Source organism: Tachyglossus aculeatus, chromosome 4, assembly GCF_015852505.1.
Source record: "Tachyglossus aculeatus isolate mTacAcu1 chromosome 4, mTacAcu1.pri, whole genome shotgun sequence".
In the NCBI taxonomy this organism is placed as follows: Eukaryota; Metazoa; Chordata; class Mammalia; order Monotremata; family Tachyglossidae; genus Tachyglossus; species Tachyglossus aculeatus.
In genome coordinates this window covers 136184994-136200478 of record NC_052069.1, presented here as the reverse complement: position 1 = coordinate 136200478, position 15485 = coordinate 136184994, and the positions used below count along the sequence as shown (strand labels likewise).

At 50.8% G+C, this 15485-nt stretch overlaps 1 protein-coding gene across 2 annotated transcripts in view; it reads right to left on the bottom strand.

Moving 5' to 3' along the window:
• The window catches only part of LOC119927210 (homeobox protein EMX1-like), a 30671-nt gene extending 18736 nt beyond the window's left edge, over positions 1 to 11935 (bottom strand). Inside the window, exons 1-2 of one of the 2 annotated variants that reach the window (XM_038745735.1) lie at positions 11326 to 11935; positions 10338 to 10450 (exon numbers count right to left, since the gene is read on the bottom strand). In XM_038745735.1, the coding sequence (XP_038601663.1) occupies positions 10338 to 10450; positions 11326 to 11683 (471 nt within the window). In that variant the 5' untranslated portion in view covers positions 11684 to 11935. The remainder of the gene's footprint in view (positions 1 to 10337; positions 10451 to 11325) is intronic. The other variant, XM_038745734.1, reaches the window with a different exon arrangement.
• Between the last annotated feature and the right edge of the window lie 3550 nt (positions 11936 to 15485).

Below are 15485 nucleotides of genomic sequence, written 5' to 3'. Positions count from 1 at the left end.
TATTATATTATATATAATATATTATTACTCTATTTATTTTACTTGTACATATCTATTCCATTTATTTTATTTTGTTAATATGTTTTGTTTTGTTGTCTGTCTCCCCCTTCTAGACAGTGAGCCCACTATTGGGTAGGGACCGTCTCTATATGTTGCCAACTTGGACTTCCCAAGCGCTTAGTTCAGTGCTCTACACACAGTAAGCGCTCAATAAATACGATTGATTGATTCTCTGGGCCTCATTTCCCTCCTCTGTAAAATGGAGATGAAGACTGTGAGCCCCCCCCCCCCCCAACAGTGGGACAACCTGATCAGCCTGTCACCTCCCCAGCGCTTAGAACAGTGCTTTGCACATAGTAAGCACTTAATAAATACTATTATTATTATTATGTTGGCGTTTGTCAAGTGCTTACTACATGCCAAACACTGTTCTAAGCACTGGGGTAGATACAAGGATCAGTTCTGCCTCTGCCGAGACGGGTAGGCTACTGGAAACTCTCCAGGTGCCACCCTGAGAGGACTGGGCCTCAGTTACCTCATCTGTAAAGTGGGGATTAAGACTGTGAGCCCCACGTGGGACGATGTGATAACCTTGTATCTACCCCAGCGTTTAGAACAATGCTTGGCACATAGTCATCGCTTAACAAATACTATAAAATACTATAATAGTAATACTAACAGTGCTTGGCACATAGTAAGCGTTTAACAAATACTATAATAGTAATAATTAACTTAACTTCTCTGTGCCTCAATTACCTCATCTGTAAAATGGGGATTAAGATTATGAGCCCCAAGTGGGAAAACCTGATTACCTTGTATCTGCCCCAGTGCTTAGAACAGTGCTTGGCACATAGTAAGCGCTTAACAAATGCTATACTAATAATAATAACAGTGCTTGGCACATAGTAGGTGCTTAGCAAATACTATAATAATTATAATAATAATAATTAACTTCTCTGTGCCTGTTACCTCATCTGTAAAATGGGGATTGACTGTGAGCCCCACGTGGGACAACTTGATTACCTTGTATCTACTCCAGTGCTTAGAACAGTACGTGGCACATAGTAAACACTTAACAAATGCAATAATAATAATAACAGTGCTTGGCACATAGTAAGCACTTAACAAATGCTATAATAATAATAATAATAATAATTAACTTCTCTGTGCCTGTTACCTCATCTGTAAAATGAGGATTGACTGTGAGCCCCACGTGGGACAACCTGATTACCTTATATCTGCCCCAGTGCTTAGAACAGTATGGGGCACATAGAAGCGCTTAACAAATGCAATAATAATAATAACAGTGCTTGACATAGTAAGCACTTAACAAATGCTATAATAATAGTAATAAACTTCTCTGTGCCTCAGTTACCTCATCTGTAAAATGGGGAGTGAGACTCTGAGCCCCACGTGGGACAACTTGATTACCTTGTATCTGCCCCAGCGCTTAGAACAATGTGTGGCTCATAGTAAGCGCTTAACAAACGCAATAATAATAATAATAGTGCTTGGCACATAGTAAGCGCTTAACAAATGCTATAATAATAATAATTAACTTCTCTGTGCCTCAATTACCTCATCTGTAAAATGGGGATTAAGACTGTGAGCCCCACGTGGGACAACCTGATTACCCTGTATCTACCCCCAGCGCTTAGAACAGTGTTTGGCACATAGTAAGTGCTTAACAAATACTATAATTATTATTATTATTGTATAGGATGTCTAGATGAAATGAATATGTATGGAGCGTGTGCGTCTGACACCGTAGTCTGTAAACTACAGGAGATCTAGCTTGGCTTAGTGGATAGAGCACGGAACTGGGAGTCAGAAGGACCTGGGTTCTAATCCAGGCTCCGCCACTTGTCTGCTGTGTGACCTTGGGCGAGCCACTTCTCTGAGCCTCACTTCCCTCCTCTGTAAAATGGGGATCGAGACTGTGAGCCCCACGTGGGACAGGGACTGTGTCCAACCTGATTTGCTTGTACCCACCCCAGCGTTTAGAACAGAGCCTGGCACATAGTAAGTGCTTAACAAATACCATAGTCAGAAATATACTAATAGTACTTATTGAGCGCTTACTAGGTGCCAAGCACTGTTCTAAACACTGGGACAGATTCAAGTAGGCCTCCCTTCAAAGCTCTCCTTCCCCTCCCCATCTCCCCTGCCTTACCTCCTTCCCCTCCCCACAGCACCTGTATATATATATAGATGTTTGTATGTATTTATTACTCTATTTTATTTGTACATATTTATTCTATTTATTTTATTTTGTTACTATGTTTTGTTTTGTTGTCTGTCTCCCCCTTCTAGACTGTGAGCCCGCTGTTGGGTAGGGACCATCTCTATATGTTGCCAACTTGGACTTCCCAAGCGCTTAGTACAGTGCTCTGCCCACAGTAAGCGCTCAATAAATACGATTGAATGAATGAATGAATTCAAGGTAATCAGGTTGTCCCACGTGGGGCTCCCAGTCTTCATCCCCATTTTCCAGATGAGGGAACGGAGGCCCAGAGAAGTAAAGCGACTTTCCCGAGGTCACACAGCTGACAATCAATCAATCAATCAATCGTATTTATTGAGCGCTTACTATGTGCAGAGCACTGTACTAAGCGCTTGGGAAGTACAAATTGGCATCACATAGAGACAGTCCCTACCCGATAGTGGGCTCACAGTCTAAAAGGGGGAGACAGAGAACAGAACCAAACATACCAACAAAATAAAATAAGTAGGATAGAAATGTACAAGTAAAATAAATAAATAAATAAATAAACAGAGTAATAAATATGTACAACCATATATACATATATACAGGTGCTGTGGGGAGGGGAAGGCGGTAAGGCGGGGGGATGGAGAGGGGGACGAGGGGGAGAGGAAAGAAGGGGCTCAATCTGGGAAGGCCTCCTGGAGGAGGTGAGCTCTCAGCAGGGCCTTGAAGGGAGGAAGAGAGCTAGCTTGGCGGATGGGCAGAGGGAGGGCATTCCAGGCCCGGGGGATGACGTGGGCCGGGGGTCGATGGCGGGAGCCGGGATTAGAACCCAGGTCCTTCTGACTCCCAAGCCTGTGATCTTTCCACTAGGCCACACTGCTTCTCGTACGCTACACGTGTGTGTGTTTGTGTACACGGGTCTTAAAACTGCCCTTGGTCCCTCCCCCGCACTGTCAGGGGGTGACGACCCCCTACCCGGGAGTTCCCCCCGGGGCTAGTTGGATAGTTATGGGGGCGAGTAGCCTCGTGTGCAGGACACTGTGCATAACCATCTGCAGCCGAGCTCTCGGCCACCTTAATCCCTGCACCCCAGTCCCCTCCAACGCGAGGACCCAGGGCCGAAATCGGATGGACCGGATTTTTTTTCTATTTTTAATAGTGTTTGTTAAGCGCTTCTTACGGGTCAAGCACTGTGCTAAGCGCTGGGGTGGTTACAAGGTTGTCCCTCGTGGGGCTAACGGTCTAAGTAGGAGGATTTAATATTTAATCCCCATTCTGCAGTTGAGGAAACGGAGGCGCAAGGAATTTAGGGGACTTGCCCAGGGTCACACAGCAAGCAATCGACAGATCCGGGATCCCCTGATTCCCAGGCCCGTGCTCTTTTTTTCATTCATTCGATCGTATTTATTGAGCGCTTCCTGTGTGCAGAGCACTGTACTAAGCGCTTGGAGAGTCCAAGTCGGCAACAGAGACGATCCCTACCCCACAACGTGCTCACAGACTAGAAGTCTCTTTCCACGCCCGTTGTGGGGTAGGGGCCGTCTCTTTCTGTTGCCGACTTGGACTTCCCAAGCGCTTAGTACAGTGCTCTGCACACACTAAGCGCTCAATAAATACGATTGAATGAATGAATGAGACAGGGGCGCACCCCAAATCCCCTCTACTCCTCCGTCCACAGTAACGGTCGGGTCAGCTCACCAAGCGGTAGTAATAGTCGTGATATCTGTTAGGCGCTTACTATGTTCCAGGCACTGGTTGAACGCTCCGAGTTTGAATCTGCCACCAGCATACTTCCCAGAGCCTGAATTGTCCCGACTATTATTATTATAAAGATCATATTACTTGTAATAATAATAGTAACGATAATAATAATGATAATGGTATTTGTTAAGCGCTTACTATGTTCCAAGCACCGTTCTAAGCGCTGAGGTAGATACAAGGTCATCAGGTTGTCCCGCGTGGGGCTCACAGTCTTAATCCCATTTTACAGACGAGGCCCAGAGAAGTGAAGTGACTTGCCCAAGGTCACACAGCAGACAAGTGGCAGAGCCGGTATTAGAACCTACGTCCTCTGACTCCCAAACCTGGGCTCCTGCCACTTAGCAACGCTGCTCAGAAACAACCACGATATTATTATTATTGTTAATAATAATAATATTAATGATAGTAATATTTGCTGAGCGCTTACCACGTGCTAAACGCGGGAGCAGAGACAGAATTACCAGGTCGGACACAGTGTCTGTCCCGCTCAAGGCTCAGTCTGGTTTACCCGAGAAACAGAAGCTGAGGTCTATCTAGTAGTCAGGCGACCTATTAAACGGATAGATCCCTAGATAAAGAGATAGACAGGACAGACAGACCGACTGATTGATTCAGAGAGAGATCAGCCGAAAGAGAGACGGTCAGAGATATAAAGAGGTAAGAGATGTAAATAAAGAGGTAGAGATCGGCTAATTGATTCCAAAATTGATAGGTCGAAAAAGTAATATAGATAGAGGATAGAGATGTAAATAAAGAAGAATAAGCGGAGAGACGGATGGATTAATTGATTCATAGATTGATCGGCCGAAAGAGTGACGGACAGAGATCAATCGACTGATTGATTCCTAGGTAGAAGATGACTGGAGAGATCTCTAGATAGACAGAAAGAGGGATCGTAAGTAGCTACAGAGAAGGGTTTGGAAGTTATATTTAGTTGCCCTTGGTTCTTGAAGACACTGACGGTGGAGATGGATAGACAGGCATGCTGATAGGTTGATAAATAGCTAGCTAGATAAATTGTTAGCTAGATTAAATAGATAGCTATTCTTCTAGCTAGATTAAATAGATAGCTCCTTCTTAGACTATGAGCGGTCTGTGGGACAGGGACTGATTATCTTTGCATCTCACCTAGAGCTCAGTACAGTTGCTTGGCACATAGTAAGCCCTTAACGAATATTATTATTGTAATTGTTGTTATATCAACATTATTACAATATTGTTATAGTGTACTCTCCCAAGCCCTTAGGACGGTGCTCTGCCCACAGTAAGCACTCAACAAACACGATTGATTGACGGAGTGATTGGTAGCTAAGTAAGCGACGTTTATAGAAAAACAGCTTAGGAAAACGAGAGCAGATTGAAAAGGTAGCCCGTTATGCAGATGGATAAATAAATTTCTTCTCCAAAATAATTGAGGAAAAAGCTTCTCGGTTTTCCCAAGCCTCCGGGCCTTACTGACTCTGGGGGAGGCAGAGTGAGGGAGGGGGGCGGGGAGGGGGGCGTCCAGCAAAAAGGCAGCAGGAGAGAGGGAAATTGGATTCACTCTCCCCACCGAGAAATAACTGTCGTTCTTCACCCGGGTTCAGGGCGCAGTAGGGCAGGCCGGATACGAAAGGAGAGGGTGGGAAGGGAAAAATAGGGGTCTCCTGTCAGGTGGGAGAGATGGGGTGACCCTCCTCTAGGCTCTGGAAACCCCGTGTACTTTGCAATGGTCCCGACCCCCGACGGTCGTCTCTTAAGACAGAAAGATAGTAACGGAATCAACCTAATGGATTTCTGTATCTGTCTGAGCTCGTGTGTATGAGAACAGCAGAGTGTACACACGGATGCTGCGGGGATAGGACTGAGTGTACACCAGATCATGTAAATGTCTGCGTATAAACGGGGGGTGGGGGGGACCGAGGACGGATGTGGATATCTGTGTACATGTAGAACCAAACACGTGAATGCCTCCGTATAGCCGCGTATGCGCGCCTGAATGTATCATGTAGAGGTATGCAGGTGAATATACAGACATGGACAGGTGTGTTCAGATAAATGTTTGCCTGTATACAGAATGTGCTAGTGTCTCATATGCAGATGTACTCGACTGTATCAGCTCTCCAGTACAGCGCTCTACACGCGGTAAGCCCTCAATAAATACGATTGAATGACTATACATACTAGCGCGAAGCGATCGGATAAATGAAGCAATTATCCGGGTGATTCCAGCAAAAAAAAAAAAATCATTTTTGCAGCAATTTTTCAGATAGTTTAGAAGTAGGTCTGTGGCTCCTCTGGTCCTTAGGTGTTTATATTGTACGCCTCTCCCACATCCCTCGGCCCCCTCTCGCTGCTGCTGCAGAAGCCTCGGGGAGTTAGAAGATGCGGGGTGAAGAGAGGAAAGAAGAGATAGGAAAGGAGGGGAGAAAGGAGAGAGGATAAAGGAAAGAAGAGAGTAGAAATGGGAAAGAAGAGAGGGGAGAAAGGAGAGAAAGAAAGGAAAGAAGAGGGCACAGAGGATAGTGGGGAGAAGAGATAGGAGAGGAGTGATAGGAAAGGAAATGAGAGAAGAGTGATAGGAAAGGAGAGAGAAGAGAAAGCAGAGGAAAGCAAAATAGAGCAAATTAACCCTTGAAAAAGAACAGTTTGGCGTCTCTACACATTTATTTTTTTTTATTTTGAGCCCTATTTGGGGCAGGGATTGTGTCCAACCTGTTAGCTTGTGTCCACCCCAGTGCTTAGAACAGTGCTTGGCACTTAATAAGAGCTTAACAAATACCATTTAAAAATATAGAGTGATTTCACCCGTCAGGGGAGTCTGCTTCGAAAAAGCGCATTAAGGTCTGACCTGTGGGAATAGTTTATCACCGACTCGGCCGCCTCTCCTCTCCTGTGCTTATAACTTTATGTGAAGATTATTTTAGTCTTATTATTCTCCCCTACCAACTTCTTGGAAATCCTGGGGTTGTGATGGGATGGAGAAAAAACCGCAAAAGCTGTAGCTTTTGCACTTCAGTTCAGTTGTATCCTCCAGAGAGCTTACTACAGTGCTCTGCTCACAGTAGGCGCTCACTAAATACCACTGTTTGATTTTTCTAAAGGGAAGTTACTTTTTCCTCAAACCAGGGAAATTTGTTTTTCTCCGCATGATGCGGATAATTGCCTCAATTTTCCACTTCTCTCTGATGGGAAGACCCAGAAGGGTGGGAATGGGGTGGGGAGGGGTTTTTTAGGGGGGCGGAGAGGGACAGTAAGCGACAGATAAATGCAGGAAGCACAAGAGACGGGCAGAGAGAGCCCTTCTCTACATCCAAATGACCTCTTTGAGGCAAACGATCCGTATCCTCGAAGATTTAAAACGAATTTTCAGAGGGGGATTTCTTGTTGCTTGAATTCTCCGCATAATTACCCCAATCTTTCGCTCCCCTTGGGCAGCTCAGATTAACCCTGCACCCCAAGGGTTCGGGGGTGGCTCTGGAGGGTCGGAACGGGGGTGGGGAGACCCGTTCCGGAGGTTGTCGGCCCCGGGCCAGAGCAGAGATCCGAGGCGGGATGGAAAAGCAGGTTTTCGAGAGCTCCGGGAACCCCATTCCCTCTCCCACATCCTCGGCCCCCTCTCGCTGCTGCTGTAGAAGCCTCGGGGAGTTAGGAGATGCGGGGTGAAGAGAGGAAAGAAGAGATAGGAAAGGAGGAGAGAAAGGAGAGAGAGGATAAAGGAAAGAAGAGAGTAGAAATGGGAAAGAAGAGAGGGGAGAAAGGAGAGAAAGAAAGGAAAGAAAAGGGGACAGAGGAGAGTGGGGAGAAGAGATAGGAGCGGAGTGATAGGAAAGGAAATGAGAGAAGAGTGATAGGAAAGGAGAGAGAAGAGAAAGGAAAGGAGAGAAGGTAGAAGAAATGGGAAAGGAGAGAGGAGAAAGGAGAGAAAAGAAAGAAGAGGCGACAGAGGAGAGAGAAGAGATAGGAAAGAAGAAAGGACAGAAGAGATGAGAGGGAGGTGAAAGGAGAGAAGAGATAGGAAAGAAGAGGGGAGAAAGGAGAGAAAGAAAGGAAAGAAGAGGGGACAGAGGAGAAAGGAGAGAAGAGATAGGAGAGGAAGGTGAAAGGAGAGAGGAGAAAGGAGAGAAATAAAGGAAAGGGGACAGAGGAGAAAGAAAGGAAAGCAGAGGGGACAGAAGAGAAAGGAGAAGAGATAGGAAAGAAGAGAGGGAGATGAGAGGGGAGAGAAGAGCTAGGAAAAGAGAGAGGAAAGAGCGGGGTCCCGGGGACTGGGGAGGGGTCCCAGTGGACCCTCGGTTCCCGACCCGGAGGCCAGGGGGAATCCAGCCGAGGCCCGGGAGTAGATAACCTAATCCCCTGCCCCGGGAATCTCTCTCCTTTCGGAACGAGAGTGAACTGGGCCCTGGGGAGAGCCCTTCCACCGCCCCGCTGCTGTCCTCTGGCTTCTGTCCCCTAGCCCAGGCGACCGGCACGGACCACCGCCTCTTGTTTGGGGTTGCCATTTCCCACGCCGCTAATTTGTTGTTATTCCCCAGCGCTCGCCGCCGCCTTCTGATCTTCAGGCTCGCTCCCGCTCTCCCGACTCCCTAATCTCACCCTCCGGGAAGTAGCTTCCCTTTGCGGCCTCACGGGGACATGATGTGACAAGGTTTTTTTTATTATTATTTTGTTTTGTTTTGGCCAGCGGGTCTTATTTTTTTTTTCTGCCTGTAAATCCAAGGGACTCAACTGTAAATCGGAAAAACCCGATTCCTGACCAGGGGAGAATTCCCTCTGATGGATCACAAGGAGAATTCCTGCTCCCAATTTTTAGGTTTTCCCCCGAGCCCCGTTTTCCCCCCTCTCCCGCCGGGTCCAGTCCTCGGGATTCTGTGAAAATCTCAATATTTCAGAATTGGTCTCGGCGATCGGCAACGACTCTGGAATTCCAAAAATCCAAACGTTTTCTTGGATTCCCTCGGCCCGGGAATCCTTTCCTAATTGGAGAGCGATTTTTGTGGGTGGTAGGGAAGCGCTTTATTTTGACGGCGATTTCTCCCGTTCCGGGTTCCTAGGATTAGGCTTTCCGGGAAAGAGAAGTTGCTGGGGTGATTTAAAGGCTCCTAGTTTTCCAGGGGAGGTTGCTCGGCTTTCAGGCTCTTAGGAGCCTCGGGAAAAAACTCCCAAATGTGAATCCGAAATGTCAGGCCAGAACCCAGGCCCCTGAGCTGCGGGAAAAGGGAGGCAAGATGCTGCGGGAAGTCGGGAGAGAGAGGCGAGGAATTCATTGCGTCGAATTTCCAAGCCGGGTTAGAGATGGAAAAAAGGAAACCCGCTCCCACCGCTTTTCCTTACCGGCTCCTTCGCACCCCCGGGACCAGGAAGGGAGGAAGCGCGATGGGAGAGGGGAAGGAAAAATGCAACTTTTCCTCCCTTTCCCGGGGAATTTTAGAGCCGGGTTTTCAACCCTTAGGCCCAGATCTGCCCCTCGCGGGAGGCAACAGACGTTTGAAATCCCGTGGGGGAACCGAGGATGCTGGGGTTCGTCCAGGGGGGGGGGACGAGGAGAATCGTTGGGAGTGGCCGGAAGCAGGAAAAATCCGACCGCAGCCGTTAAGAATCCCATTCCAGCGATAAGAGCCGGTGGCGTTGTCTACACTGTCATTCATTCATTATTGAGCGCTTACTGGGCGCTTGGGCAAATACGACATATCTATAAAGACAGACAATCCCTGCCCGCCACGAGCGGATCATGGAGAGGGGCTATTTAATGGGGCGAGCGTGGCTTAGTGAAAAGAGCATAGGTTTGTGAGTCAGGTCGTGGGTTCTAATTCCGCCTCCACCATTTGTCAGCTGTGTGACTTGGGGGAAGTCACTTTCCTGGGCCCCGGTTCCTTCATCTGGAAAATGGGGATGAAGACTGGGAGCCCCACGTGGGACAACCAGATGACCATGTACTCCCCCCACCCCAGCGCATAGAACAGTGCTTGGCACATAGTAAGCGCTTAACAAATGCCATCATGATTATTATTATTATTTCGCCAGGATGGGGAAGGAGAAGCGGGTTAAGTGCTAACTACCCACAAGGGGTGGGGGCTCAAGCCGCCCACCCCTTGTTTTCCCTGGACCCTGGTGGGATTCGGTGCGGTCCTGGGAGCGGGCCCAGGAGGGAGGGGATGAACTGGACGGATTAGCGAGCCCAGCTCCTCTTACTCATTAAATAATAACCAGAAAATTGTGGCCTAGCCGGGATGCCCCCTAAAATATCCCGAGATATCCAGGTCACTGCCCTGGGCTAGCGAGCCCGGCCGGGGCCGAGGCGGGAAGAGCCCGGGATGGGTTATTTTTTGGTTGGGATTATTATTTTTTTTTTCCCGGAGCTCGGGATCCAGGGATAATGTTTTCCCACCTCTGTCCCCGCTTCCAGCGGGGATCCCGGTGGCCGGGGATGACGCCGAGAGGGTAAATTGAGCCGGCATCGACAACGCGGATAATTCCCGCCAAATAATCCCTGGCGATCGCCTGAAATAATCGAGCAATTAAGGACAGCCGGGATGGGGAGGAGGGGGTGGGGGGGGGAATGGAAGAGGGGGGGAATTGGGGCGTAAGATAATAATAAGATAAGATAATAGCCCCGACTCTCCGCAGTCTCTGCGTTTAGAGCAGTGCTTGGCCCAGAGTAAGCATTTGACAAATACCATCATTATTATTTGGGAGGGAGACTAACTCTCTGCGGGATGCTCAGATCCAGGCCTCCAACCTCGCCCCCCCCCCCCCCACAAGCTGGACTTCGGAAAGGCCCCCCGGATCAGGGGTAAGGGAGCGCCCCACTTTTCTCCGGGACCCCCGCGGTGGCTTTCTGGGCCCAGGCTGGTGGGTTTAGGGAGAAGCAGCGTGGCTCAGTAAAAAGAGCCCGAGTTTGGGAGTCAGAGGTCATGGGTTCAAAGCCCGACTCCGCCACTTGTCTGCTGTGTGTCTTTGGGGGAGTCACTTGACTTCTCTGGGCCTCAGTTCCCTCATCTGGAAAATGGGGGTGAAGACTGTTAGCCCCACGTGGGACAACCTGATCACCTTGTATCTACCCCAGCGCTTAGAACAGTGCTCGGCGTATAGTAAGCGCTTACCAAATGCTATTATTATTATTATTGTTATTATTATTATTATTTAGGGGGGCTCTGGAGGTCAAAGCGCCCATCCTCAGCGCTTCGCACAGTGCTCTGCACCCCGTGAGCGCTCAATAAATACGATTGGGTGAATGCCGGGGATTTGGGGGACTGCCCTCGCCAGGAGGAGGCTGCCACCCTCCCACCCACGTTGAGGTCAGGAGGGGCGCGAAGCGCTTGGAGCTCAGGGTCAGGGGTGGAGGAAGGGGGGATTGGGGGGCAGGGGGGACTCACCCTGAAAGCGGTGCCCGAAGAAGCGGTTCCGGAGGACCCAGGGGTAGAAGTTGAGGGGGTCCCGGGGCTGGGCCCCGAAGAAGGAGGGCGGGGGCTGCAGGGGGGTGGCACCCAGCTGGTGCACCGGGTGGACGGCCAGGGGCGGCGGGCCCAGGGCATCGGGGAATGCCAGCTCCGGGCCGGGGTACAGAGGGCGGCCCGGGCCCGGGAAGCCCCCGGGGGCGAAGGTCGGGGCGGCCGTGCCCACCGAGGCCGGGTACCCTAGGGCGCCGGGCCCGGCTACGTGCTGAGCGCCCCCGCCCTCTTTGGCCACCAGGGATTCGATGGTGAAGCAGCGCTTGGTGGCCGGCTGGAGCATGGTGGGGCCTGGGGGGCGGGGGGAGATGGAGGGTCCTCCCTAGTGCCGCCGCCGTGCAAACACTAGCTCACACACACTCCACACACACACACACACACACACACACACACACACACAAACACACACACGCCCCTTCCCCCTCCCCGGAGAAGCGCGGGGGGCTCAGGACGCCGGGGCTCTCCCAAGGCCGGCAGGTGGAAGGACTGGATGAGCGGGAGGATGGAGTGGAGAAGGGGGGAGGAGGGTTAGTCTCTGAGCGGGGGCGGGGGGGGCATTAGGGATATCTCCCCCCCCCGCCCCCCGGTCCGGGCCGCCCCTGCCTCAGTTTCCCCGGGCCGCCCCTGCCTCAGTTTCCCCGGGCCGCCCCTGCCTCAGTTTCTCCCGGAGGCGCTGGGAAAGGAGCACCTGGGCGGCCGCTCACCTGCCCCAATTGGGGGGAGGGGGCGGGACCTGGGGATCCGAGGAAAAAACCGGACTGGAGCCTCGGGAGGACCCGCGGGAGCCGCCCCCTCCCCCCTCCTCCCCTCCTCCTCCTCCTCCTCCTCCTCCTCCTCCTCCTCCTCGCCCGCCCCCTCCCCCTCCTCGCCCCCGGAGCCGCGGGCCACTCCGCAGAGAAAGGGGTGGGGGGCGTCAAGGGCCGCCCTCGGCCTCCAAAGCCCCCCAGGACAGAGACATCCCCCCCACCTCCCCCTCTCCAAAAGGGGGAGGGTCTCCCAGGGGGAGCAGCCGGTCCTTGGGGGGGCGTCGAAAGGACAGGATGAGGAGGGGGCGCCAGAAGGGCGGTGTACTGAGCAGGGGGCGGTCCATCCCCCCTCCCCTCCCCTCCCGGCCGGTAATCCGGAATTTATTTTTTTGGGGGGGGGAGGGGGTGTCGAAAGGGAGGAGGGGGACGTTGGAGGAGCACTTTCCCCTTACAGCGCGGTTGGGTTGCGCGTTAAAGCGAAGCAGCGCGGCTCAGTGGAAAGAGCCCGGGGTTGGGGAGTCGGAGGACGTGGGTTCTAATGCCGGCTCCGCCACTTGTCTGCTGGGTGACCCTGGGCAAGCCCCTTCACTTCTCTGGGCCTCAGTGACCTCCTCTGGAAAACGGGGATTAAGCCTGTGAGCCCCACGTGGGACAACCTGATCACCTTGTATCCTCTCCAGCGCTTAGAACAGTGCTTCGCACCTAGTAAACGCTTAGCAAATGCCATCATCATCATCATTATTATTATTCTCTGGGCTTCAGTGACCTCCTCTGTAAAATGGGGATGAAGACTGGGAGCCCCGCATGGGACAAGCTGATCACCTCGTATCGCCCCCAGCGCTTAGAATAGTGTTTCGTACATAGTAAGCGCTTAACAAATGCCATTATTATTATGATTCTCTGGGCCTCAGTGACCTCCTCTGGAAAACGGGGATTAAGCCTGTGAGCCCCATGTGGGACAACCTGATCACCTTTGTATCCCCTCCAGTGCTTAGAACAGTGCTTTGCACCTAGTAAACGCTTAACAAACGCCATCATTATCATTATTATTATTATTCTCTGGGCTTCAGTGACCTCCTCTGTAAAATGGGGATGAAGACTGGGAGCCCCGCATGGGACAACCTGATCACCTCGTATCGCCTTCAGCGCTTAGAATAGTGCTTCGTACATAGTAAGCGCTTAACAAATGCCATTATTATTATTCTCTGGGCCTCAGTGACCTTCTCTGTAAAATAGGGAGGAAGACTGTGAGCCGCAGGTGGGACAACCTGATCACTTTGCATCTCCCCAGCTCTTAGAACAGCGCATCGCACATAGTAAGCACTTAACAAATGTCACTATGATTATTATTATTATTATTCTCTGGGCCTCAGTGACCTCCTCTGTAAAATGGGAAGGAAGACTGTGAGCCCCACGTGGGACAACCTGATCGCCTTGTATCTCCTCCAGCGCTTAGAACAGGGTACACCATTATTATTATTATCATCATTATTATTAATTATTATGATTAAAGCTGAGGGACCCCGGAGTCCGAGGTCGGTCCGGTTGACCACCTTTTCAGGAATCGCCTCGGGTTTCAGGGGTCCGGTTCTTGAGCGCGTGTCCGTGGGCACATCCTTGGTGCGGGCACGCGTGTCTGTTGGCCTGGGTCTGGGATTGTAAGAAAGCAGCATGGCTCAGTGGAAAGAGCCCGGGTTTGGGAGTCAGAGGTCGTGGGTTCTAATCCCGGCTCCGCCACTTGTCAGCTGTGTGACTCTGGGCAAGTCACTTCACTTTTCTGTGCCTCAGTTACCTCATCTGGAAAATGGGGATTAAAACTGTGAGCCCCCTGTGGTCACCTTGTAACCTCCCCAGCGCTTAGAACAGTGCTTTGCACATAGTAAGCGCCTAACAAATACCATTATTATTATTATTAAGTCACTTCACTTCTCTGGGCCTGTTACCTCTTCTAGACTGTGAGCCCACTCTTCTAGACTGTGAGCCCACTGTTGGGTAGGGACCGTCTCTATATGTTGCCAACTTGTACTTCCCAAGCGCTTAGTGCAGTGCTCTGCATACAGTAAGCGCTCAATAAATACGATTGATTGATCTGTAAAATGGGGACTAAAACTGTGAGCCCCTGTGGGACAACCTGGTCACCTGGTAGCCTCCCCAGCGCTTAGAACAGTGCTTTGCACATAGTAAGTGCCTAACAAATACCGTTATTATTATTATTATTATTATTGTTAAGTCACTTCACTTCTCTGGGCCTCAGTTCCCTCATCTGGAAAATGGGGATAAAGCCTGGGAACCCCACTTGGGACAACCTTGATCACCTTGGATCTACCCCAGCGCTTAGAACAGTGCTTGACATATAGTAAACGCTTAACAAATACCGTCATTATTGTTATTATTATTATTACACGCGTGTCTGCGTCCGTGGGTCTGGGCCTTTGTACACGCGTGTCTACGTCCGTGTGTCTGGGATTGTACACGCGGCCGGGTGCGTCTGTAAATGTGTGCGTGGGTGTGGATTTCATTCATTCATTCAGTCGTATTTATTGAGCGCTTACTGTGTGCAGAGCACTGTACTAAGCACTTGGGAAGTAGAATTCGTCGACAGATAGAGGCCATCCCTACCCACCGACGGGCTTGAATGTGTCGGGGGGTGTCTGGAGGGGCCTCTGGGTTTCAAACCATTGGCTCCCAAGTTGGGATTCTCCCTTTGATCTCTCTTTGATCTCCTCTGATCTCTCTCCGGTCAGTGATCTGCCAGCGGACCGCGGGGGTCCCAGGAGATCCCGGCCCCGGCCTCAGGGACAGGACGTTATTTCAGGAATTGGGGTGGGGGGTTGCCCCTGGCAAGGGTCTCGGACCCCCCCCCCCCCCAACTCCTCCTACACCCCTTCCGGATTCCTACCGGCCTCTCGAGGGCAGCGAGGTCACCCGAGGTGGGGAGAAATACATCACCAACCCAAAGAAACAAATAAAACCACAAAATCACTTCTCTCCCTGTTCCCTCCCGCGCCCCGGTGCGCTGTTCGCCTCTCTATTCACCCTCTGTTGGCGAACAAACTCATTCAGTCGCATTGATCGAGCGCTTACTGTGTGCAGAGCACTGTAGTAGGCTCTCGGGATCCTTCGCTTGCCTGCTGCATGACCTTGGACAAGTCACTTCACTTCTCTGGGCCTCAGTTGCCTCTTCTGTAAAATGGGGATTAAGAGTGTGAGTCCCATGTGGGACAAGGACTGTGTGCATCCTGATTTGCTTGTATCTGCCCCAGAGCTTGACACATAGTATGCACTTAACAAATGCCACTGTTTTTATTCTTCTTCTTCTTCTCTGGGCCTCAGTTGCCT